At 39.2% G+C, this 24,992-nt stretch overlaps 1 protein-coding gene across 3 annotated transcripts in view; it reads right to left on the bottom strand.

Moving 5' to 3' along the window:
- The window catches only part of LOC136857648 (zinc finger protein 431), a 187,147-nt gene that overhangs the window by 142,906 nt on the left and 19,249 nt on the right, over window positions 1-24,992 (bottom strand). For all 3 annotated transcript variants that reach the window (XM_067136465.2, XM_067136466.2, XM_067136467.2), the window contains exon 3: window positions 18,362-18,488. In XM_067136465.2, coding sequence (XP_066992566.2) covers window positions 18,362-18,488 — 127 coding nt within the window. The remainder of the gene's footprint in view (window positions 1-18,361; window positions 18,489-24,992) is intronic.

The following is a 24,992-nucleotide window of genomic DNA, read 5'->3' as shown; positions in this document are numbered from 1 at the left end:
GATGTAAAATTTGGCATTTGGAATCTCCTTTAAAAATAAAGAAACGCGTATATTTTTGTTTTCAGAAAATCCTAATAGGAAGGGTGGAAAAGGGTGAAAAAGAGGTTGAATGCCTTTAATCAGGCTACTTATATTTCAGAACCTGAAGATATTACAGACCTGAAAATTGGTATTTGGGATCTACTTTAAAAATAAAGAAACCGGTATTTTTTCGTTTTTTTGTTTTTGGAAAATCCAAATAATGGGGGTGAAAAGGGGGGTTGAATTTCTAAAATGAGTGTGTCTACATCTTAAAACTTTAAACGTTTACAGATGTAAAAATTGGTGTTTTAGAATCTCCCTTAAAAATAAAGCAACAGGTTTTGTTTTCTATAAATCCTAATAGGAGGGCTGTAAAAGGGTGAATAATGGGATGAATGCCTTTAATGAGGATACATATATCTCAGAAACTGAAGATATTACAGAAATGAAAATTTGTAAATGGGATCTCCTTTAAAAATAAAGAAACACGTATATTTTTGCTTTTGGAAAATTCAATTAATGGCGGTTAAACAGGAGTGACAAATTGGGGTGAATTTTTTGAAAGACTATATCTACAGAATATCTGAGAAGCGTAAAATGTTACAGACGTAAAAAGTGGGTATTTGGAATCTCCTGTAAGTGTAAAAAACATAGGTGATTTGTTTTTGGAAACTCCACTTAAGGGGAACTAACAAGGGGTGAAATTTTAAAATGAGAATTTCTACAGTATATCTCAAAAAACTTAACATGTTACAGAAGTGAAAATTGGTCATTTTTTAATTCTATTAAAAGTAAATAAACGTGTATTTTTAGTTTTCGGAAATAACACTTGGGTAGTGGAGGGGGGGGTAAACGTGACTGAAAATGGTGTTGAATTCTTTTAATTAGGCTACTGATATCTCAAAAATGAAGATGTTACACATGTGAAATTTGATTTTTGGAATCTGCTTTAAAAGTAAACAAACACGTATTCTGGGAAAATCCAATGAAGGGGGTTTGGGGGGGGGGGGTTAAAGGATTGAAAAAATTAATTGACTTAATTGTATGAGAATACATACATCTAAAAAAACTACAGTTGTTACAGACGTGAAAATTGGTATATTGATCTCCTTTAAAAACAAAGAAAAACGCGTTTTGGTGGGGGGGAAACAATCTTGGGGGGTGGGAGTGAAAAGGAGTTGAATTCCTTTCATGAGGACACATAAATCAAAAACTGAAGAGGTTAGAGTGGTGATAATTGGTATTTAGAAGATCCTTTACTATTAAAGGAACAAATATTTTTGCCTTAATATCACTTTGTGAGGGGGGAGGGGGGGAGTGTGAAAGGAAGTTAAAAAAGTGAATTATTTTTAAGGGGATACTTATATCTGAAAACTGAAGGTAATAGACGTGAACATTGGTGTTTGGAATCTCCTTTAAACGTAAAGAAACACGCCTTTTTTTAAATTTTTTGGGGGTGGGGGTAAATAAACTGAACGGCGGTGGGGTGTAAAAGGAGGTGAGACCAATTGATTTTACTGTTCATAATGTACTTATAAGGAGCCCCCGTTGCTCAGGCGGCAGCGCGCCGGCCTCTCACAGCTGGATTCCGTGTTTCAAATCCCGGCCACTCCATGTGACATTCGTGCTGGACAAAATGGAGGCGGGACAGGTTTTTCTCCGGATACTCCGGCTTTCCCTGTCATCATTCATTCCAGCAACACTGTCCAATATTTCATTTCATTTGTCACTCATCGATCATTGCCCCAGAGGGGAGTTTTGGCAGCCAGCACAATTCCTATTATCGCCGCTAGATGGGGCTTTATTCATTCCATCCCTGACCCTGTCAAATGACAGGAAACATGCTGTAGACTTTCGATGTACTTATTCTGATCATAAACCGATCATTTTTAATCTTTCCTGGGTTCGTTTTCAAGAGCCATCTTTTCCTTCGGAGAACGTTCTTAGATTACATTAGATTCTCCTGGCATATAAGTAAAAATGTAAACACATTTGAAATAAACGATAGGAATGAGATTGGCCGTCAAATTGTTCACCTCTATAATAAGGTCAATAATACACGGAGGTATGTCATTCGTATCGCCAGATATCCCGCACACTTGCCAACGCGCAACAATGGTGCTGGTCACATTGTCAAAAATGACAATGGCAGCAGATGTAATTTACCGCCAAGTATCGGTCTTGCATATTGCTGTGAGGTCCAGAACATATAATAATAATAATAATAATAATAATAATAATAATAATAATAATAATAATAATAATAATAATAATAATAATAATGTTCTGGACTGTCGTCAAATGTGCGGACCACGCTGGAAACGGGTCCTGGACGGCTAATGACTAAGAATGCAGTCCGTCCGCAGGTTCAGTACCGCCAAGGCACCCAAGACGACACCACAACAGATCCCCTGAAGGATTTGATCCATATTAAAAATGCTTATAAGAAAAGATAGCAAAGATTTAGGGACCCAACTGACCGGATGGAATACCCGGACCTAGCCCGGGAAGTACGAAATCGATTACTGGAAAGAAAGATTTAAAACTGGAAGGAAACTTGCCGTAATCTATTAGAAAACGAGTCAGATCGCGAATTTTGGCGGATTCTAGCAGAAAACGAGTCAGATCGCGAATTTTGGTGGATTATATATCTAAAACAATAAGCATTCAATTATAAATTTCAGTATAATACCATAGCGAAGCACGGGTATCTTGCTAGTATTACAATATATTGAGAAATGGGTTGAAATAATTCAATGTTGTTGTGTGATAATCGTAACCAAGCTGTTCATTGAATTTAAAGAGCTGTATACAAACAACGGAGTGTTATACCACATTGATATCGGAGCACATGATTTAAAAATAAAAGCTGTAATCAAATAAGAATTGTTACACTTAGAAGTCAGTTAGAGATTTTTGTTTTAGAGATTATGATATAATTGAAATATCCTAGTAAATTGAGATCAGGTTAGTAAATGCAAGATTTGCTGTTAAAGGAAGAAGTGGAACTTAGCACGACATTTCAAAGGTAAATGGAACTTCTAAGTTCCCATGGAGGGAATTAGATTCTTTTCCACCAATAGAGCATATCAAAAATCAGATCAAAAATTCGATGGATGGCTTTTCCGGCGTTTGCTCTATTAACCAGCGTTTCGTCTTAGGTCTGACACTAGACTCTTCAGAGTGGGATGTGTCAGACCCTACCCACTGACGCTGGGGTGTATGCAGGTGAACTTATCAGAAGCTCATTTATGAAGCACAGTCTGATAACTGCATACGGGAGATAAAACTCCACAATGGAATTAATGCCCGCCTAGCAATTCCAAATGGAAATTCTAAGTTCCCATGGAGGGAATTAGATTCTTTTCCACCAATAGAGCATATCAAAAATCAGATCAAAAATTCGATGGATGGCTTTTCCGGCGTTTGCTCTATTAACCAGCGTTTCGTCTTAGGTCTGACACTAGACTCTTCTGATAAGTTCACCTGCATACACCCCAGCGTCAGTGGGTAGGGTCTGACACATCCCACTCTGAAGAGTCTAGTGTCAGACCTAAGACGAAACGCTGGTTAATAGAGCAAACGCCGGAAAAGCCATCCATCGAATTTTTGATCTGATTTTTGATATGCTCTATTGGTGGAAAAGAATCTAATTCCCTCCATGGGAACTTAGAATTTCCATTTGGAATTGCTAGGCGGGCATTAATTCCATTGTGGAGTTTTATCTCCCGTATGCAGTTATCAGACTGTGCTTCATAAATGAGCTTCTGATAAGTTCACCTGCATACACCCCAGCGTCAGTGGGTAGGGTCTGACACATCCCACTCTGAAGAGTCTAGTGTCAGACCTAAGACGAAACGCTGGTTAATAGAGCAAACGCCGGAAAAGCCATCCATCGAATTTTTGATCTGATTTTTGATATGCTCTATTGGTGGAAAAGAATCTAATTCCCTCCATGGGAACTTAGAATTTCCATTTGGAATTGCTAGGCGGGCATTAATTCCATTGTGGAGTTTTATCTCCCGTATGCAGTTATCAGACTGTGCTTCATAAATGAGCTTCTGATAAGTTCACCTGCATACACCCCAGCGTCAGTGGGTAGGGTCTGACACATCCCACTCTGAAGAGTCTAGTGTCAGACCTAAGACGAAACGCTGGTTAATAGAGCAAACGCCGGAAAAGCCATCCATCGAATTTTTGATCTGATTTTTGATATGCTCTATTGGTGGAAAAGAATCTAATTCCCTCCATGGGAACTTAGAATTTCCATTTGGAATTGCTAGGCGGGCATTAATTCCATTGTGGAGTTTTATCTCCCGTATGCAGTTATCAGACTGTGCTTCATAAATGAGCTTCTGATAAGTTCACCTGCATACACCCCAGCGTCAGTGGGTAGGGTCTGACACATCCCACTCTGAAGAGTCTAGTGTCAGACCTAAGACGAAACGCTGGTTAATAGAGCAAACGCCGGAAAAGCCATCCATCGAATTTTTGATCTGATTTTTGATATGCTCTATTGGTGGAAAAGAATCTAATTCCCTCCATGGGAACTTAGAATTTCCATTTGGAATTGCTAGGCGGGCATTAATTCCATTGTGGAGTTTTATCTCCCGTATGCAGTTATCAGACTGTGCTTCATAAATGAGCTTCTGATAAGTTCACCTGCATACACCCCAGCGTCAGTGGGTAGGGTCTGACACATCCCACTCTGAAGAGTCTAGTGTCAGACCTAAGACGAAACGCTGGTTAATAGAGCAAACGCCGGAAAAGCCATCCATCGAATTTTTGATCTGATTTTTGATATGCTCTATTGGTGGAAAAGAATCTAATTCCCTCCATGGGAACTTAGAATTTCCATTTGGAATTGCTAGGCGGGCATTAATTCCATTGTGGAGTTTTATCTCCCGTATGCAGTTATCAGACTGTGCTTCATAAATGAGCTTCTGATAAGTTCACCTGCATACACCCCAGCGTCAGTGGGTAGGGTCTGACACATCCCACTCTGAAGAGTCTAGTGTCAGACCTAAGACGAAACGCTGGTTAATAGAGCAAACGCCGGAAAAGCCATCCATCGAATTTTTGATCTGATTTCAAAGGTAGTCATGAGGAATAGTCATGAGGATAGAAAGATAAGTTATGGTCTAGTATACAAAATCAAATTAGGAAATTGATGAACAGTCATCTTGAAAAACAGTTTTGTTTCGAGTGATCTACATATTAGTGGATACGTGTTGGAAAGGAAGTGAGGCTAATCACTACAAAATAGGTACTGTGTGTTGGTTGGCTAATCTTAAAGAAAGTGGATGGTCTTACTTAGAAGATAAAAGAATACTATATTGTAAATAATACTTCCTATGAAATTTATTTGAATCTCAGGTATTATGAAATGATTTATGTCACAGTAATTTTCTCTTTCCAAGATATTCTAGTTATTTAATAAACCATTTCAGTTAAAAATTTACCATTTGACAAGGCTATTTATTGATAGAGATTGTAGGTTACAGATTTAAGTAAATTGTGTTTTTTTATCTTTTGCATTGTATGGTACGTGGGTGGAGATGTCCACCTGAGATATCGATAGGTCACAGTTGTGGAACACCGGACCCTTTCTCTGACTCCATGTTAAGCTTAGATTCATCAAGACATACCCTGAGATCATCATGAGTAGTCAGAGTTTTCTTTCACTCTCCTACTGGACGCGGTAGTAGGGTGCAGAAAAACGCTGTAAGTACCAGTGAACGACAGCTTAATCTTGGATAACCCTCTTGAATTCAGTGGCCCTCCTGTTTTGGTGTCAGAATGTGGACAAGCTAATAGCAGTGACTTTGACATAAACTATAGTAATGAAGCAACTGGGAAACAGGGGATATAAAATGCCATGCTATATCTCCCTATATCTTTTGCAATAGTGATAAAAGTTTCTTTTACAACTTCTTCACAATCTGTGGCTTACTTGGATGCAAATAATGGTAAATGGATTTTGGCATAAATAATCCTGGGATTCACACCACAGCTATGGAATTTCTCTAGATGGCCTGTAGTTCTATCAAAAAGGTACAAAGATAATTCCGTATAAATCAGGAACGGGTCCAAAGGGATGAGGTCAACTTCTATGGAAGTTACGAACAAGCTCCAAAGGAAAGAACACCATAGCCATTTCATGAAAAGTGAACAACCCAAGCTGATCCAAATGAAACATTCAAAGCAAGTGCTATGTGCAACAAACCTCTTCCTGATACCCATTTTGCAATTTGCTATGAACGAATCTGAACTCTAGTGTTTTCTATGTGATCTAGTTACGTGTTCTGCAATCAAAACATTCTTCTTGAGAAAGGGAACGTTAACCATTATTGACGTGAAAGTGCTCCTTTTATAACTATATATAAACTATGTTAGTAAAAAATAAATTGTTGCCTGGTAAAATTTCCAGAAATCTCACAACCTCATTCTAGAGCAAGTGCTTAATGAGTCGCTGACAACCCGAATGTTTATACAGGACTTAAATGAAAGAAAATTTTTTAAGTTTGTATTTATGCAAGTAGCAGCCCATATTAAACATACTTGTATGCAACTCTTCAGTCTGTGAATTAAAAAAATAATTTGGGCTTAAATGGATGTCTTCAGTACAGCATTTACATAATCTACAGACCTTCATAATTTATCTGTATTTTCACTGGGTGAATTTCTATAGCCCTTCATTTTAGTAGCTTAATTTCATGGATCAGTGTGTTCTTATCACAGCTTCAGTACAACATAAATATTTCTCCAAAAAGTTTTGCTCCCATACTTAGATCTACAAGTGGTAGAGGTGGTGGTAGTGATTACTGTTTTAAGAGGTACAAGTAGGCAACCATCCTCTCAGATCTACAACTGCTGTAATCTTAAGCTTCAGTAAATTGCTATTGTTATACAGATATGAAAGGTTGGTTCCGAAGACCAGACAAATCCACAAAATGAGTTTCTTTGGATTAAAGCGCATGCAGTCGTTCTTGCTCCTTCATGTATCAGGCAGTCCCCAATGAAATTGGCAGCTTCTGATAAAAAAAAGTCTTGTGCCATTCCACTAAGAACCAAAATGTGTGGTAATGAAACATTCAAAGCAAGTGCTAGGTGTTACATTCCTCTTCCTAATACCCATTTTGCAATTTGCTATGAACGAATCTGAACTCTAGTGTTGTCTATGTGATCCAGTTACGTGTTCTACAAACAAAACATTCTTCTTGAGAAGGGGAGCATTAACCATAATTGATGTGAAATTGCTCCTTTTATAACTATATATAAACTATGTTAGTAAAAAAATTGTTGCCTGGTAAAATTTCCACAAACCCCACAACCTCATTTTAGAGCAAGTGTTTTATGAGTCGCTAACAACCCACATGTTTATATAGGACCTAAATGAAGGAAATATTTTTAGTTTGTTTAATCTGGAAAGTTCCATTAGTGGGAACCTTGACATACCTTTGTTACATGCAGTTCATTGAGTAGCATTCGGAGAGTGCTTAAACGTTGTTAAGACTGTGTGATCAGAGAAACAATGAAGCATTCTTCCCTATTTTACCTGAGATGACTTACATCCATTTCTTAGACATGGCAAGTGTTGCGGAACCTTTGTTCCTAAAAACACCTGAACCTCCATTGAAGATGCAACAACTTTTAACAAGTTTTTTTCACTAGTGGTTTAACATTGCACTAACACCATCAAAGTTTTCGGCAATGCAAGGATGGGAAAGAGCTAGGATTGGGAAGGAAGCGGTTGTCGCCTTAACCTGTCAGCGTGGAGTGACAAGCCCTGCTCGTCATGCAGTGAACATCGCGCGCGGTGGAGTGATGAGGACTGCTCGCACAGTACATGCGTGCACTGTTCTGTGATTTATTGGTTACGATCAAAGATGTTTGTGTTTTAACCCATTTCTCCTTGAAGCGGAAAGTGTGAGCTTTCAAACGATATACCTCAATCCCCATTTTAATAGTGTTTTGTCACTGAACTTTGAGTGACATTTCAAGGAATGTTTATCTCTGCCACCAGGTGCAAGCACTGTTTTTGTCTGCTATCTGGCGACTACTGTGGACACTTCTTGCATTATACCTTCATTTCCTCTCAGGGAAGAACCTGACTGCCGGTTTTACATATTCAGGGCTCTAGAGACTATTTTTTCCTGTCCTTTTTCCTTACCACATGCTGTCTTGCATTCCGTTGGTTGTGAGTGGAGATGGCTTCTACAACCAAGTGCTGTCAAAAACATATAAGATGTAAGGCTTTTCAGGCGTTTGCTCTATTAACCAGCGTTTCGTCTTAGGTCTGACACTAGACTCATCAGAGTGGGATGTGTCAGACCCTACCCACTGACGCTGGGGTGTATGCAGGTGAACTTATCAGAAGCCCTTATAAGAGGCACAGTCTGATAACTGCATACGGGAGATAAATCTCCGCAATGGAATTCTTGCGCGCCTAGCAATTTTTGACATTTTTGACATGCTCTATTAGTGAAAAATGGGAATTTAGAATTTTCCATTCGGAATTCCATTCCAAGATTTCCATGCAAATGCATGTTTTTGAATAAGCTGGTTACAATTCTCAAACTTTGTAAATATTCGTTTTATGGCTTAACGATTCCAAATAACCGTTCTTTTTCCGTGCATGTTTTGGCCTTTTTAGGACAAAATTCATGCATAATGCATATTTTGAAGATTTTGGATTTAATAGCAAATATTTGGACGTTTAATATTGCATAATATGACTTTTCTTGTGACTTTAGCGCATATATAATGCTAACTTGCATGATAGTACCTTTTATGAATGTTGGTTTCCAGAATTTGGTGCCTTTTTTTCCATGTCTATTACTGAGAAACGGAAAGAATGTATTCCTGGCATCCTAAATGACAACCAAAATTAGTACATAATCCAATTAACCAAACACTTTCGTATCTGCTGCTTGAGTAAACAATCACGTAAGCCGGAAGCCCACGTCGATCTGTGTAATTCTTGAGATTAAATTGTCCCAGTTATATATTGTTATAAATCGAACCATAAATCGTGCATTACCCATTGACGGCTCATTATTTCGTCTATGTTAGAGGAACAAAATAAAACTAGTCGCATTTCTGTGACGCCGCGTTTCTGAGGTAGCAGCTGGTTTTGCACTGAACCCTCTTCCGTTGTTATCCTGAATTTTCCTACCGGGAGCTCTCACTCGTCACTTTGTTATCGCAGCAGGCAATCAATGCCAGTTATTGAGGAGATTCAAATGTGTCTGCCATCATCGCACGGTGAAGTATAGCTGCGGCAGCTAGATATAAGTTGAAAAAAGTGATCCGTTCAAATCCTGATTTTGATTCGTCAAGCTTATATAACACGTATTGTAGTGAAAATGCAAAAGACGTACAATTTGACCTCACTTTGTCCCAAATGTCTTCAATTAACTATGCACTGTCACTTCTCGTGACGTAGAACTTCTGTCATTAAGGATGTGCTCACAGATAAACGGACGAGCTTAAATCAAGGCAATTTGGAGAAATTAGCTGTTGTACAAATGTTTCAAAAGGAAGTGAATTGTGATCGTGCATATTTCTAGTTTATCGTGCATGTTTTGCTATATGATAGTGCATGAATGCATGCATATTTTGAGATTTGATAGTGCATGGAAATCCGGGCTCTAGTCATCACCATTAACTGCCTCATATCGAATATGGGGTTTAGTGTTTATCTTCCACTTTGAAAGCCATATTGCTCTTCTTGTAATTGTCCTTCCGCCTTTCTTCTCATTCTATTTTCCCTTTTCAAATATTTTTGCTATCTGAGATAGGAGTGTGATTCCTCAATAATTATCACTCATCGTCTTATCCCCCTTCTTAAATATAAGTATTAAAACTCCTTAACTAAAGTCATTTTCTACAGATTTTTCTTTTCAAATACATCTAAACAGACTATACAGCCATTGTATACCAACAGGTCACGCTGCATTTATCATTACTTTAAACAAATTGATCCAATCCTGCTGTTTTCTCTACTTTTCTTCATTTGATAGCAGTTTCCACCTCTTCAATTGCAATTTCACTCTCCAATTGTCACTCCTCACACTCTACCTCTTTAATCTCATATACACTCCTAACATTCAGGAGTTCATCAAAGTAATTCTTCCATCTTTTCCTTATCTCCTCTGGTTGTGTTATCTCTCTTTTTGTCCCTTTCATCGGCTTTGTGTAGACTCTTCGTTTAATACAAGTCGATATAGCATTCTTTCACCACCACCCACATACTCTTCCAACCCCCCATGTAAATCCTTCCCAGCCTTTCTTCACTTGCCACTGCTTTTCATTTCCTAATACTCTCTTCTATTTTATCTCCTTTCCATAATTGCCATGGTTTTTTCACCACTTCCCTCACATTCCACCATGGGATCTCTATCTTTCACTCTTTCATCTATTCTGTTACGAGCATACTCTGCACTATTATAACTTTTATAATTTAAACACTTAGCCCTCCTTTTCTTTTTCTGAACACACTTGCTTCTCCAGCTCCATTTAAAAATCTGCTTCCTGAGGGATCAGTGACTGCACAAACATATGGGCAGCATGTTTATAAAAACCAAATAAAAAATATACAAATTAAATACAAGTGTAATACAATACTCAGGTGCAATGTTCAGCATTTTTAACCCTGAAATTCTCAGACAATCACATTTTCATTGGTAACTTATTTCTTTTAAATGCATTTCGGAAAAACACTGCCTCACGTTGCTGTCTCTTAAATTTACAGTCACTGCAAACTGCAGCCTTTACTTGCCCTCTATGGATGAGAATAAATGAAGTATGTACAACAATTGAGACCATTTAGGAGCATAACCTTCTGAGTGTTTACAATGGCATACTGGTTAGTTTCGCCCACAACTTTTTTTTTGCTACGGGCTTTACGTCGCACCGACACATATAGGTCTTATGGCAACGATGGGATGGGAAAGGCCTAGGAGTTGGAAGGAAGCGGCCGTGGCCTTAATTAAGGTACAGCCCCAGCATTTGCCTGGTGTGAAAATGGGAAACCACGGAAGACCATCTTCAGGGCTGCCGATAGTGGGATTCGAACCTACTATCTCCCGGATGCAAGCTCACAGCCGTGCACCTCTACGCGCATGGCTCACCCACAACTAACATCAATAACTTGTCAGTTATAAATAACTGAAAAGAATCAAGTTCACTCTTGGGTTTAGTCCCGTGGTCTGGTTTATAACCAAACGCACCTGTGAATGGGATTGGTTTGAAGTTGTGATCCGAGTCACGGTATTCCTTCTAGCCATCAGTAAAGGTACCAGCACTATAATTTCATATCATTTTCTCTTCATCACTGAATTCACTAATACAATCTAATTCAGCAATATCTTCATCACGACGTCATTCAAAATCGTTTCCACCATCCCTCAAATCAATATCACTTTAATCTAAACTTCTCGCTACTTACTTCTCATGATTCTCGAACAACGCCATGTTGCTAAACAACGTCTGTTTACAAACTTGCATGCTATTTAAAGCACCTTCCACAAAGCCTGAGTTCAGAGAGATTATAGCAAACAGGGCTTCAAATTGTTATCAACAGATGGCAGTAGCTCACTGTATCTGTGCTTCATGCACGTGTAACCCCATAAAAGAGTTATATAGAGAAGAAAATTGTGTCAGGCAATGCCCGACATAGGATATTGATGCAAGTGCGATAACAGGTATAACTTGAAAACAATATTCTCTCACCCATGGGTAGCTAATGTAGATATCGAGCTCGAATCATTATTTTTACTTTACGATTATTATTATTATTATTTTACAATTATTATTATTATTATTATTATTATTACAGTATGTTTAGCTGTGAAGTGTTACATCCATTTAGTATTATTATCATTATTATTGCATCATGTGTACATATGATATGATTGCGTTGTTTTTGAGGTTATGTCATGAAGCATGCAGTGTATACACACATTTATATCAGTTCAGTTAATGTAAATACCTGTAAATTAATATTATAATTTATTCTTAACTGCATATATAAATTGTAATCCATAACTGTGAAACACACTGTAACTTCCAGAATGGTAATAGGCAAGAGAACATTTAAGAAAATTCTATACATTATAACCTATGTATTAGACACACTAGAATTTTCATGAAAATATTTTTTCTTGTAACGTAGACTCCTTTTTTTTTTTTTTTTGCTAGTGGTTTTACATCGCACTGACACAGATAGGTCTTATGGAGACGATGGGATAGGAAAGGCCTAGGAATTGGAAGGAAGCGGCCGTGGCCTTAATTACAGTACAGCTTCAGAATTTGCCTGGTGTGAAAATGGGAAACCACGGAAAACCTTCTTCAGGGCTGCCAACAGTGGGATTCGAACCCACTATCTCCCGGATGCAAGCACACAGCCGCGCGCCTCTAACCGCATGACCAACTTGCCCGGTAACGTAGCTTTCTGGAAGCCTGACCAGGATATATATAAAAAGACAATCTTGACAGTAAAAGTCAGTTTTTGTTAGAAAGTTACTGGAAGAGAGTTACTGGTTAGCGAGTTATGGTGTAGCAAGAATATACTTGTGATATCGTGACATGCAGTAAACGCAGTCGCCATATTAAAGAGATCGGCAGTTGTCTGTTCTTAAATGGCGGTTTGTGATGTGTTTTGTTGGGACAGCAGTGGTCAAGGTTATGTGTGTATTTAATCTGTAAATATATGTGAATAAAATAACTACCAACTGACAGCATCTCGTGTGCGTCTTTGCCGATATGTTAAATGGTGACCGTGGGACAATATGTAAAAATTTACGAGTGAATATGTAACGGAACAGAATGACAAACTTTCAGGCGAAATTTCTCAAGCTAACCCAATTTTAACCCGACAGATAGCACAAGTGTACACACAGGTTTACAATGTAGAACACGGCCTAGAATCAAAAATTTCAACCATAAATGACAAAATTTAAATCACAAATTAGCGATGTCACCAATCGATTAACGCAGCAGATATCGGACATCAGGTCAAAACTGGGACAGGTTGACCAGATCAATAGTAGAGTAAGCCAGCTGGAAGGGGATATCTTGGACCTCAAGGAGGGGGTGGAAATCCAGGTTCCCAGTATAAAACAACAGGCTGAGGGGAGGGTTTCTAACATCGAGGGAAATATTGCAAGCCGTACATCTGCCGTCGAGGGAAATCTTGAGAGCCGTATTTCTGCTGTTGAAGGAAGGATAAAAAAATGGATTTCGACCATCAAGGGAGATGTGCAGAATATAAGGGAGAGCCTCCTTCATGCAGTAGAAAATAGATTGACTCAAACAGGACATACCACCACACTTCTAACCCCTTCAAACCTAACCGGCAATACAGGACACCTAGACCCAAAGGTGATTATAGAGAGCCTTCCGGAATTTCACGGGCGACTGGAGGAGAACCCGACTAGCTTTGTCGTGGGATCGGTCAACCTATTAGCAAGGACTAATTTACGAGAGGACATCTTCATGCAACTCATCACACCGCGATTAAAGGGGCAAGTTGCTACTTGGTGGAACAACTTGAAGGGTTTAAATCTAAACTGGACAGACTTCAAGGGAGAATTCCTCACTAGGTTTAATTCCAAAGGGGTGAAGAGCTCCGTGAAAAGGAAGCTACTGACTGAGGCACAATCCACTGGCATCAGAGCTAGCGCCTTCGTCCTAAAGAAGTACCAACTCTTCAAGCGTCTGCACCTGGAAGGAAGTGAAAACGAGATCTTACCAGATAACACAGAGCTACTCCACGTTAAGATTCGGCCCCTAGTGAAAGTATCACAACCGAGATCCTTTGATGATCTATGCAGAATCATTGCCCAGCTGGAGGAGGAACATAAGAACAAAGCTACAGAAGAGCCCAGCGCAGTTAGGAAGTGCTACCAGTGTGGAAGAGTGGGACACCTGAAGAACAAGTGCCAAGCCTTGACGTCGGAAAACTAGTTCCGGCCCATTCTGGATTGAGGGGGGATGGGACCGGGAACAGGAATGCGCCTCACGACCGGACAGATAAACAACCCTGGTCAAGTAGGAGAGGGATTGGTCAGATAGTGAGTAGAGTAGGCCAACTCCGCCCAGCTATCATTTTAAGGATTGGCAACGAGAATTTTTCAGCCATACTCGACAGCCAAGCAAGCCATTCATTTGTCAACGGGACTGTCGTCAGATTACTACCACCTACAAAGTCTCACCACCTCGGAAGGGTAGTGGGAGCAGTGGACAGGGTAACCTATTCCATCCAAGGACAGACTAACCTAACCGCTAAATGCATGAACATGCCTATTGTAATTGATGTTGCAGTGATTCAGTACCTGACACCTGACATCATATTAGGTCATGACTTTCTGGTGGAATACCAGATGATCTTAGACTATGCAGCTCATGAAGTATTTTTGGGAAAAGATAGACATTTGAGGATCGCCTGGCACGATGGAAATCTCCGGACTCGCAAGCAAGGATACGGAAGTTGACATAAAACTGGGAGATATCCACTTAACACATCTCAACCAAGTGAAGAAGAGGAGTTGAGACACACCTTGAAGGACTTTCCAGAAGTCATCACCAATGAAATAGGAAGGAATACCACAGTAACGCACACCATTAAATGTAGCTCTTCCTCACCTATCAAGCAATGTCTGTATCCAATCAAACCGGATAAACGCAATTTTGTCATCCAGAATATTCAAGAGATGGAAGGACAAGGTCTCATCAAACCCTCTACATCCTGTTGGGCTTCACCTATCGTCCTACCGAAGAAGAAGAAGAAGAAGAATGGGGAGTATCGACTATGTGGGGACTTCCGCAGGTTGAACGAGAAAATAGTTAGTGATGCCTACCCCATGCCTAACCTGAAAGACTCGCTGAGACAAGTAAGTGGGTCTAGGATTTTCAGCACGCTGGATCTCAACTCCGAATACTGGCAAGTGGAGGTGGTTGAGGAAAGTTCTAGACCAGTGACCACTTTCGTGACACCGAGAGGATTGTACCAGTTTGTAGTAATGCCCTTTGGATTGAAGAATGCTCCTACAACTTTCATGCGACTGATGGATAAGGTTTTATCAGAATATGTTGGAGATTTTCGCCAAGTGTATCTCGACGACATTTTAATTCACAACAAGAATTTTGAAGAACACCTTGGTACATCTGAGGAAAGTGCTGGAACGACTGAAGATTCATGGACTGACTTGCCAACTGGAGAAATGCCACTTCGCCCAGTCCCACGTAGAGTATCTTGGCCATGTCCTAACCTCTGAAGGCTTAGAAAGGCAACCAGAGAAGAATCAAGCTATCGAAGAAGCTGAATGCCCGTGGACCAAGCAACAACTTCGTCAGTTCCTTGGCTTGTGTGGATGGTATAGCAGCTTCGTGCCACACTTCGAAGAGAAGGCAATAACACTCACCGATCTACTCCGTAACAACCGCCCGTTCCGATGGACCAACAAGGAAGAGGCAGCATTCCAAGCCATTAAGGCTGCAATATGCAACGCTCCTGGTCTAGCCCATCCCGACCCTCAACAAAAGATGTGCCTGCAGACGGACGCCAGCGACTCCGGCTTAGGAGCAGTGTTATTCCAGGAGAGGAGTGAGAGCGGGAGGGACATCGAGTATGCCAGCAGGAAGCTATCTCCCACCGAACAACGCTACTGCACTGCCGAGAAGGAAGCCTTAGCTGTGGTGTGGGCCATGGGCAAATTCAGAGGCTACTTGGAGGGAGACAAGTTCCAGCTCTACACCGATAATGCTGCTCTCAAATGGCTGAACTCGGTCTCTGGCTCAAAATCTAAATTGATGCGATGGGCTCTGCTAATCGCAGAATTTAATTTTGATGTGTGTCACGTTCCAGGACCGACAAACATAGGACCAGACAGCTTATCTAGGCACCTGGCGATGGAACCTGAAGCTAGGAGCACCATTGTCGACAGGAAGTTCCCACAAAAACACCAGAGTGAGCCTAAGGAACCTGTCCTTATGACCATCAAGAAGAAACTTGATCTGGGAGTGATCAAACAGTGGCAGAAACAAAACAAGCCCTGTAGGACCATGACGCAGTGGATTATTAGGAGACAGAACACCGATAGTCGACTTGTTCCAAGGGAATTCAAAATGTGCTACAAGAACTTCCGGGTTGACGGAGGACTCTTGATGTACAGGTCGCACCTCTCCAACACACCTGCAGTAGTGGTGATCCCCAGACAACACACGACGGACATGCTCGAGAAGTTCCACGACAGCACGGAAGCCAGACATCCAGGAGGCGAAGAGACATATCAGTCCACCTGACGAAGATTCTTCTGGGTCAACATGCGGAAAGACATCCTGGACAACGTGAAGGCGTGCTACATCGGTGCCTGCAGCAAGGCGAGCAACAGGTAGGCAGATTCCAGCCAACGAGGCAACGAGGAAGACGGCCACAACGCCTGTGGGAGGTCATAGCCGTGGACTTGATGGGTCCTTACCCTAGAACACCACGAGGTAAAACAGGACTCCTAGTAATCACCGACCTCTTCACAAGATGGATTGAGGCCTTTCCAATACCTGAAGCCACGACGGGACACGTCACCAGCCTGCTACAAGATGAGGTATTCAACTGCTACGGTTATCCACGGTGCATTCTGTCACATAACGGGAGTCAGTTCACATCGAGGAAGTGACGGCAAATGATGATGGAATGGGGTGTGGAGCACTGAACCACCCCTATCTACAACCCAAAGGGCAAATCCAATAGAATGACGGAACCAGGAGCTGAAAAGGATGCTACGAATCCACCTGATAAACAAAGAACATCGACTGTGAGACCGTCGGATACCGCAGTCATTCTTTGCCCTGTGACGAAGCATCAACAGTGTCAACGGCTATTCTGCAGCAGAGCTGTTTCTTGGTCGACGGCTGTATGGCACTGGGGATTGGGAGATATGTCCACCATCCACTTTGGGTCAAGATGATGCAGCTGTTTCCCTGGCAGAGTGGCAGCAGCAGCAGAACATCAAGGAGAAGCAAGCTTTGGCTGAGAAGAGATCCCTTACCCAGGCCAAGGCTCAAGATGTCGAAGAGACCCAGAACTTCCTACCAGGCCAACAAGTACCACGACGTAACACCCAATCAGTAATAAGATTGGAGAGTTTCACGCAGGTCTCGCACCTAAGTGGGTTGGTCCCATCGAGGTGGATAAACAGCCGGGCCATGGGGTCTACTTACTGAAGACCAACCCTCCTGTCAAGGTCCACGCATCAGAGTTGCGGTGAGTCACCCAACCGCTACGCATACAGAGTAAGCCTGGAGGAGAGGCTACTAATGACAGAGCACCAACTGGTCATCGTGAGGAGAACACATCGACTATCATTGAGAGGATGGCAGCGAGGCAACGCAACCCCGACCCCAGACACGGCACATGCCGGTCAAGAGGATAAGAGCAAATCCAGCGACATCAAGGAAGAAAGAAGATACAATCTATGTCCAAGGCAACGTTGACGACTGTGACGAAGTGTGGAAATTGTTTCAAGTTATAGGGGAGATATTGATGCAAGTGCGATAACAGGTATAACTTAAAAACAATATTCTCTCACACATGGGTAACTAATGCAGATATCGAGCTCAAATAATAATTATTATTATTTTACGATTATTATTATTGTATGTATAGCTGTGAAGTGTTACATCCATTTAGTATCATTATCATTATTATTACATCATGTGTACATTTGATATGACTGCGTTGTTTTTGAGGTTATGTCATGAAACATGCAGTGTATACACACATTTAAATCAGTTCAGTTAATATAAATACCTGTAAATTAATATTATAATTTATTCTTACCTGTATATATATAAACTGTAATCCATAATTGTGAAACACACTGTAACTTCCAGAATGGTAATAGGCACGAGAACCATCAAGAATATTCTACACATTATAACCTATGTATCAGACACTCTAGAATTTTCACGAAGATATTTTTTCTTGTAACGTAGCTTTCTGGAAGATTGGCCAGGATATATAAGGAGACGATCTTGACGATAAAAGTTAGTTACTGTTAGGAAGTTATTGGAAGAGAGTTACTGGTTAGCGAGTTATGGTGTAGCAAGAATATACTTATGATATTCAGTAGTATATTAAATTTAAATACGATATTTGCTTTTATTTCATCAGAGTATTCTTAGAAAAGCTTAGCTTAACCTATCTACTCTCAGGCTTTGCTACTGCTTGCAAAAAGCATGGGATAGTGTGGTCATATTATGGCCCAACTGCTTCTTCATTCCAACAGTCATGTATGGAAGAAATTATATAAAAAACTTATCTGTTTAATGAACATACTTTGAATCACAATTCGATTCTCTCCATCACCATCATTAGGATCATGAGTAGATGTCGTTAACAGGAGTTCAGCTCCATCCTTCTCTGCTCTCATTCGTTCTCGCTCCAATTTTCTCTGGATTTCTACCTAGATAAAAATTAAAAGTTGAGAAATGTAAAACACCATTGTGTGAAATGTAAATATGCTGAAAGGAAAATTTAGTTTTTACAAATCTCCAACATTTAAAATACTGCTGAAAATGTTCATCACTATAACACACTTATTCCGCTACAAAAGGTTACGGGAATATTATTAGGACAGATTTAACCAGGAATCCTGTAACAGAATTTAGAACTAGAAATATTCTGTTAGGTTGAAAGCTAAGTATGCACTTGTTCCAGTAACATAATATTTAAATATTTCAATAATCTATTTTCTTACTGACTAATTGAAATGGTCACTAATTCAGACCGAAAGATGATTCTGAAGACATTCCCAAAGGTTAAAGCACAAAATATGACGTAGGATTCTGGATAGAAACTTAGTTTTCAAATACTTCATGCTTCAAAAATAATTAAAGCAAGGAAACTGTTACATAAAGGTTATATAAATAAATGCATGTGTGTGCCATAAGGAATCTTCAAGACATTATAATCACATGAAACAGCAGTGTAGGTTTGGGTGGATTCAATATAGCCAATGCCATGACAAGGTACACTGTTGTGTAAATAATTCAACATAGAATTCTTTGTTTAACTAAAAATACTTAACACTTAAACCCTCAAAAGCAAAAAGTGAGTTCTAGGTAACACACTTCCGAATACTTGGAATGACTGGCCCCCCTTCCGAATAAACTTTGAACGCTTGGAATGACTGGTTCTTAACATTTGAATATTGGTTGTGTATGCTCTCTTCTGATTTGAAATAATTATAAATAAATTATATTCAATGCAGGAGAAGTGTGCCACACCATAAACAGCATTATGCAACAGTCCTGCTCATGATCTTAAGAGGTTCATGCTCTCCTGCAGGGTTTTAATTCTTTCAGAAATCCATGGTTTCATACACCATCAAGTAATGCCTCTAATTACATACTCTGTTTCAGATGAAAAATTCCCTACCACTAATCACATCTATATACAATGGCAGGAGAAATTATGAGGACACCCTATGAGATGTATGTTGGCTTAATCTTCTTCTTCTTCTCATCCTTGTCCAGGAAACTTCTTGGTTGGGCAGTGGATCCATTTCACCCTCTTCTTGTCCTGGTCTACTTTGATGTTTAATGTAAGCCATGGGCTTGCCACACCCAAACGTGTTTTATAAGGAACTGCCAGGTTTCAAAGAGGCTGCTCCTAACTTGGAGATCAGACATTGCACACTGGAGAATGGGCACTTTGTAATCCCAAAGTGAATGTCTTACTAGGTTAGAATTTGGAACTGCTAGAAACTCTGTTTACTATTTCTTTACCTGCAATACCCCTCCTGGAAATCATACTCCCACGGTATTTGAATACCTGAACACACTGAATGTTATCACTAGGACTAGGATTTTTATGACCTAAAAATCACCATAATATGTCAAATAAAATATAAGACATAAAAATTATGACCTAACAGTATTATATTTGAGGTAAAATTCCAGTTGTAAAATCAATTAATAAGTCAATTTATGACAACTAACCATTTATTTATGAATAAAATGCACAAGTTAAACTACGCAATCTGATATTGTAGTGTGCTTATTATTTTATTAAAACTGTCAGTACATAGTTAACGCACGCTGTGATTATTTTCGCATGCTTCTGTATCTTCAGTTTATGAGCCCTGAGTTGCAATATACAATGAATACCTTGTGCAAATTTTAAAATAAAAAAGATTTCCTATTTTCAGCCAACAAAGCCTTGTACTTTGAAAAACTTTGTTCTACTTCAGCTGACACAAGAGGAGCATATTTGAAATGGACAATATCATTTGAATCTAATTCCAAATAATTAAGAGAAAACTTTTCACCCAACAAAATCATTGAAATGGAACACAATGTGTGATACCCTTAGTTTCTTCCTAACATCTTTTCCATTCTCTTTGATAACTCTTCCCCCACTTTACGACAAACAACATTAAATGTATTCACAGTTATTTTCACTAGCCCTATCTGCTTCACTCGTGGCACTTCTGATTGCTCCAAAGCAGTTGTAGTAGCAGGAAGAAAACCAAAATTTGATTTGATGTATGAAAGTTGACCTGAAATGTCAGAATTAGAAACTAAAATTAAAATTTGCACAAGGTATTCTAATTCTGGGCTAGTCCAACTGAAGTGGCTTCACTGCTATCAAATGAATCAATGATACCTTTCACAATGTTGAAGTTCTGGCAGTAATAGTTGCAGGATTCAATCCAGGATTCCCATCTTGTCAAAATGGGAGAAGGCGCCAAGGGAATGTCCGGAGCTAGCAACTTAAATGATACAACACGTGAAGGGGCTTTCAAGAAGACCTTCTTGCTACACCCAATCAATTTATCAACCTCGCTGAATTAACTATGAATCTCTTCTGCAACTCTGTGTAAGGTGTGAGCTAAACAAGTCACATGCACCATCTATATATATAAAATAACTTGTCCTGACTGACTGACTGATTCATCATCGCAGAGCCAAAACTACTGGACGTAAAGAAATGAAATTTTGGGGATATATTCATATTAAGATGTAGGTGCTCGCTAAGAGAGGATTTTTGGATATTCCTTCGCTAAGGGGGTGAAAAGAGGGGTGAATTTTTAAAATGAGTGTATCTATATCTCTAAACTTTAAAAGTTTACAGATGTAAAAATTGGTATTTAGAATCTTCTTTAAAAATAAGGAAACACGTATTTTTTTGTTTTCAGAAAATACCAATAGGAGAGGTGAAAAATGGGGGAAAATGGGTTGAATGCCTTTAATCAGGATACCAGTACTTATATCTCAGAAACTGAAGATATTACAGACCTGAAAATTGGTACTTTTGATCTCTTTTAAAAATAAAGAAACACGTATTTTTTGTTTTTGGAAAATCCCATTAATACAAGGGTGAAAAGGGGGTGAATTTTTAAAATGAGTGAATCTATATCTCCAAACTTTTAAAGTTTACAGATGTAAAAAATGGTATTTAGAATCTTCATTAAAAATAAAGAAACACGTATTTTTTTGTTTTTGGAAAATCGCAATAGGAGGGGTGAAAAGGGGTGAAGAAAGGGTTGAATGCCTTTAATGAGGCTACTTATATTTCAGAAACTGAAGATGTTACAGACCTGAAAATTGGTGTTTGGGATCTCCTTTAACAATAAAGAAACGCGTATTTTTTGTTTCTGGAAAATCCAATTAACGAGGGGGTGAAAAGGGGGTAATATTTTAAAATGAGTGTATCTATATCTCAAAACATTTAAAGGTTATAGATGTGAAAATTGGTATTTAGAATCTCCTTTAAAAATAAAGAAACACGTACATTTTGTTTTCGGAAAATCCCAATAGGAAGGGTGGAAAAGGTTGAAAAATGGGTCGAATGCCTTTAATGAGTCTACTTATATTTCAGAACCTGAAGATATTACAGGCCTGAAAATTGGTATTTGGGATCTCCTTTAAAAATAAAGACGTATTTTTTTGTTTTTGGAAACTCCAATTAATGGCGGGGGGCGAAAAGGGGGTGATTTTTTAAAATGAGTTTATCTATATCTCAAAACTTTAAAATTTACAGATGTAAAAATTGGTAGTTAGAATCTCCTCTAAAAATAAAGGAACACGTATTTTTTGTTTCCTGTAAATCCCGATAGGAGGGGTGTAAAAGGGTGAAAAATGGGCTGAATGCCTTTAATGAGGATACATATATCTCAGAAATGGAAGATATTACAGAACTGAAAATTTGTATATGGGATCTTTAAAAGTAAACACGTATTTTTTAGTTTTTGGAAAATCCAATTAATGGCGGTTAAACAGAAGTGACAAATTGGGGTGAATTTTTTGAAAGACTATATCTCCAGAATATCTTGGAAACGTAAAATGTTACAGACGTAAAAAGTGGGTGTTTGGAATCTCCTGTAAATGTAAAGAAACATAGGTGATTTGTTTTTGGAAACTCCATTTAAGGGGAACTCAAAAGGGGTGAAATTTTTAAATGAGAATTTTTACAGTATGTCTAAAAAACGTAACATGTTACAGAAGTGAAAAATGGATTTTTTATCTCTATTAAACATAAAGAAACGTGTATTTTTAGTTTTCGAAAATACCACTTGGGTGGAGGGGGGGGTAAAGATTTCTAAAAATGGTGTTGATTTCCTTTAATTAGGCTACTGATATCTCAAAAATGAAGATGTTACAGACGTGAAATTTGATATTTGCAATCTGCTTTAAAAGTAAAGAAACACGTATTCTTGGAAAATCCATGAAGGGGGGGGGGGGGTGAAAGATTTGAAAAATTAATTGACTTAATAGTATGAGAATACATACATCTAATAAAAACTAAAGCTGTTACAGACGTGAAAATTCGTATTTGAATCTCCTTTAAAAACAAAGAAAAACCAGTTTTTGGGAGGAAACCATCTTGGAGGGGGGAGTGTAAAGGAGTTGAAATCCTTCCATGAGGACACATAAATCAAAAACTGAAGAAGTTAGAGTCGTGATAATTGGTACTTAGAAGATCCTTTACTATTAAAGAAACAAGTATTTTTTTGCGGGAAAATTCACTTAGGGGGGGGGGAGTAGTGTGAAATGAAGTTAAAAAAGTAAATTATTTTTATAGGGATACTTATCTCTCAAAACTGAAGGTAATAGACGTGAACATTGGTGTTTGGAATCTCCTTTAAACATAAACACGCCTTCTTTTAAATTTTTTTTTGGGGGGGGGGGGCGGAGGGGTGGCGGTAAATAAACTTAACGGCGGTGGGGTGTAAAAGGAGGTGAGACCAATTGATTTTAATGTACTTAATGTACTTATAAGGATCCTCAGTTGCTCAGGCGGCAGCGCGCCGGCCTCTCACAGCTGGGTTCCGTGGTTCGTGCTGGACAAAACGGAGGCGGGACAGGTTTTTCTCCAGATACTCCGGTTTTCCCTGTCATCATTCACCCCAGCAATATATAATAATAATAATAATAATAATGTTCCGGACCATCGTCAAATGTGCGGACCACGCTGGAAACGGCTCCTGGACGGGTAATGACTAAGAATGCAGTCCGGCCGTGGATTCAGTGCCGCGAAGGCACCCAATATGACACCACGCCGGATCTCCTGAAGGATTTTATCCATATTAAAAATGATTATAGGAAAAGATGGCAAAGATTTACGGACCCAGCTGACCGGGAGGAATACCTGAGCCTAGCCCGGGAAGTACGAAATCGATTACTGGAAAGGAAGATTGAAAAATGGGAGGAAACGTGCCGTATTCTAATAGAAAACGAGTCAGATCGGGAATTTTGGTGGTTTCTCGCTGAAAACGAGTCAGATCGCGAATTTCGGCGGATTATATATCTAAAACAATAAGCATTCAATTATAAATTTCAGTAAAATACCGTAGCGAAGCACGGGTATCTTGCTAGTTTTACTATATAATGCTTTTAGTGATTTGGCAGCTTTCACCATATGAGGCTCAGCTTTAGAACATGACACTTCATCGCAACCATATTAGGCCTCTTCAGATATTATTCTCAACTAAATTTACACTCAAGGCGCTTGCCTTGCTGAACGGATTTTAAGGATAAAAGTTCTCCCAGAGTTCTTTATCAGGATGCATTGATCTGAACTGTATTTTTGTCCTTGTAAATATGCTAAAAAATGTCTCACTCTCAACTCTGCAATGTGAAAATGATAAAATAAAAAGCATTATGTTAGAGATTCTGTCATATTTAAGATCACCACCAGCTGATTGCATCTGCCCTGCCAGTACCCACTGAACATCAGTTCTCTCCAACTAGTTAAATGACGAAAAACGTGGGATTTTTAAGAAAAAACCCACAAAAACACTAAAAACTAAAGCTGCTCTCATTATCATCTTGTGTGGAACACCTGTTGTTGTTTGAGTCATCAGTCCATAGACTGGTTTGATGCAGCTCTGCATGCCACCCTATCCTGTGCAAACCTTTTCATTTCTACATCACTATTGCATCCTACATCTGCTCTAATCTGCTTGTTATATTCATATCTTGGTCTACCCCTACCATTCTTACCACCTACACTTCCTTCAAAAACCAACTGAACAAGTCCTGGGTGTCTTAGGATGTGTCCTATCATTCTATCTCTTCTTCTCGTCAAATTTAGCCAAATCGATCTCCTCTCACCTATTCGATTCAGTATCTCTTCATTCGTGATTCGATCTATCCATCTCACCTTCAGCATTCTTCTGTAACACCACGTTTCAAAAGCATCTATTCTCTTTCTTTCTGAGCTAGTTATCGTCCACGTTTCACATCTATACAATGCCACGCTCCACGCGAACGTCTTCAAAAACGTCTAATTCCTATATCAATGTTTGAAGTGAGCCAATTTCTTTTCTTAAGATAGCTCTTCCTTGCTTGTGATAGTCTGCATCTTATGTCCTCCTTACTTCTGCCATCGTTAGTTATTTTACTACCCAAGTAACAATATTCATCTACTTCCTTTAAGACTTCATTTCCTAATCTAATATTTC

This window comes from Anabrus simplex, chromosome 1 (genome assembly GCF_040414725.1).
Source record: "Anabrus simplex isolate iqAnaSimp1 chromosome 1, ASM4041472v1, whole genome shotgun sequence".
NCBI lineage: Eukaryota > Metazoa > Arthropoda > Insecta > Orthoptera > Tettigoniidae > Anabrus > Anabrus simplex.
This window is presented reverse-complemented; position numbering and strand designations above follow the sequence as displayed.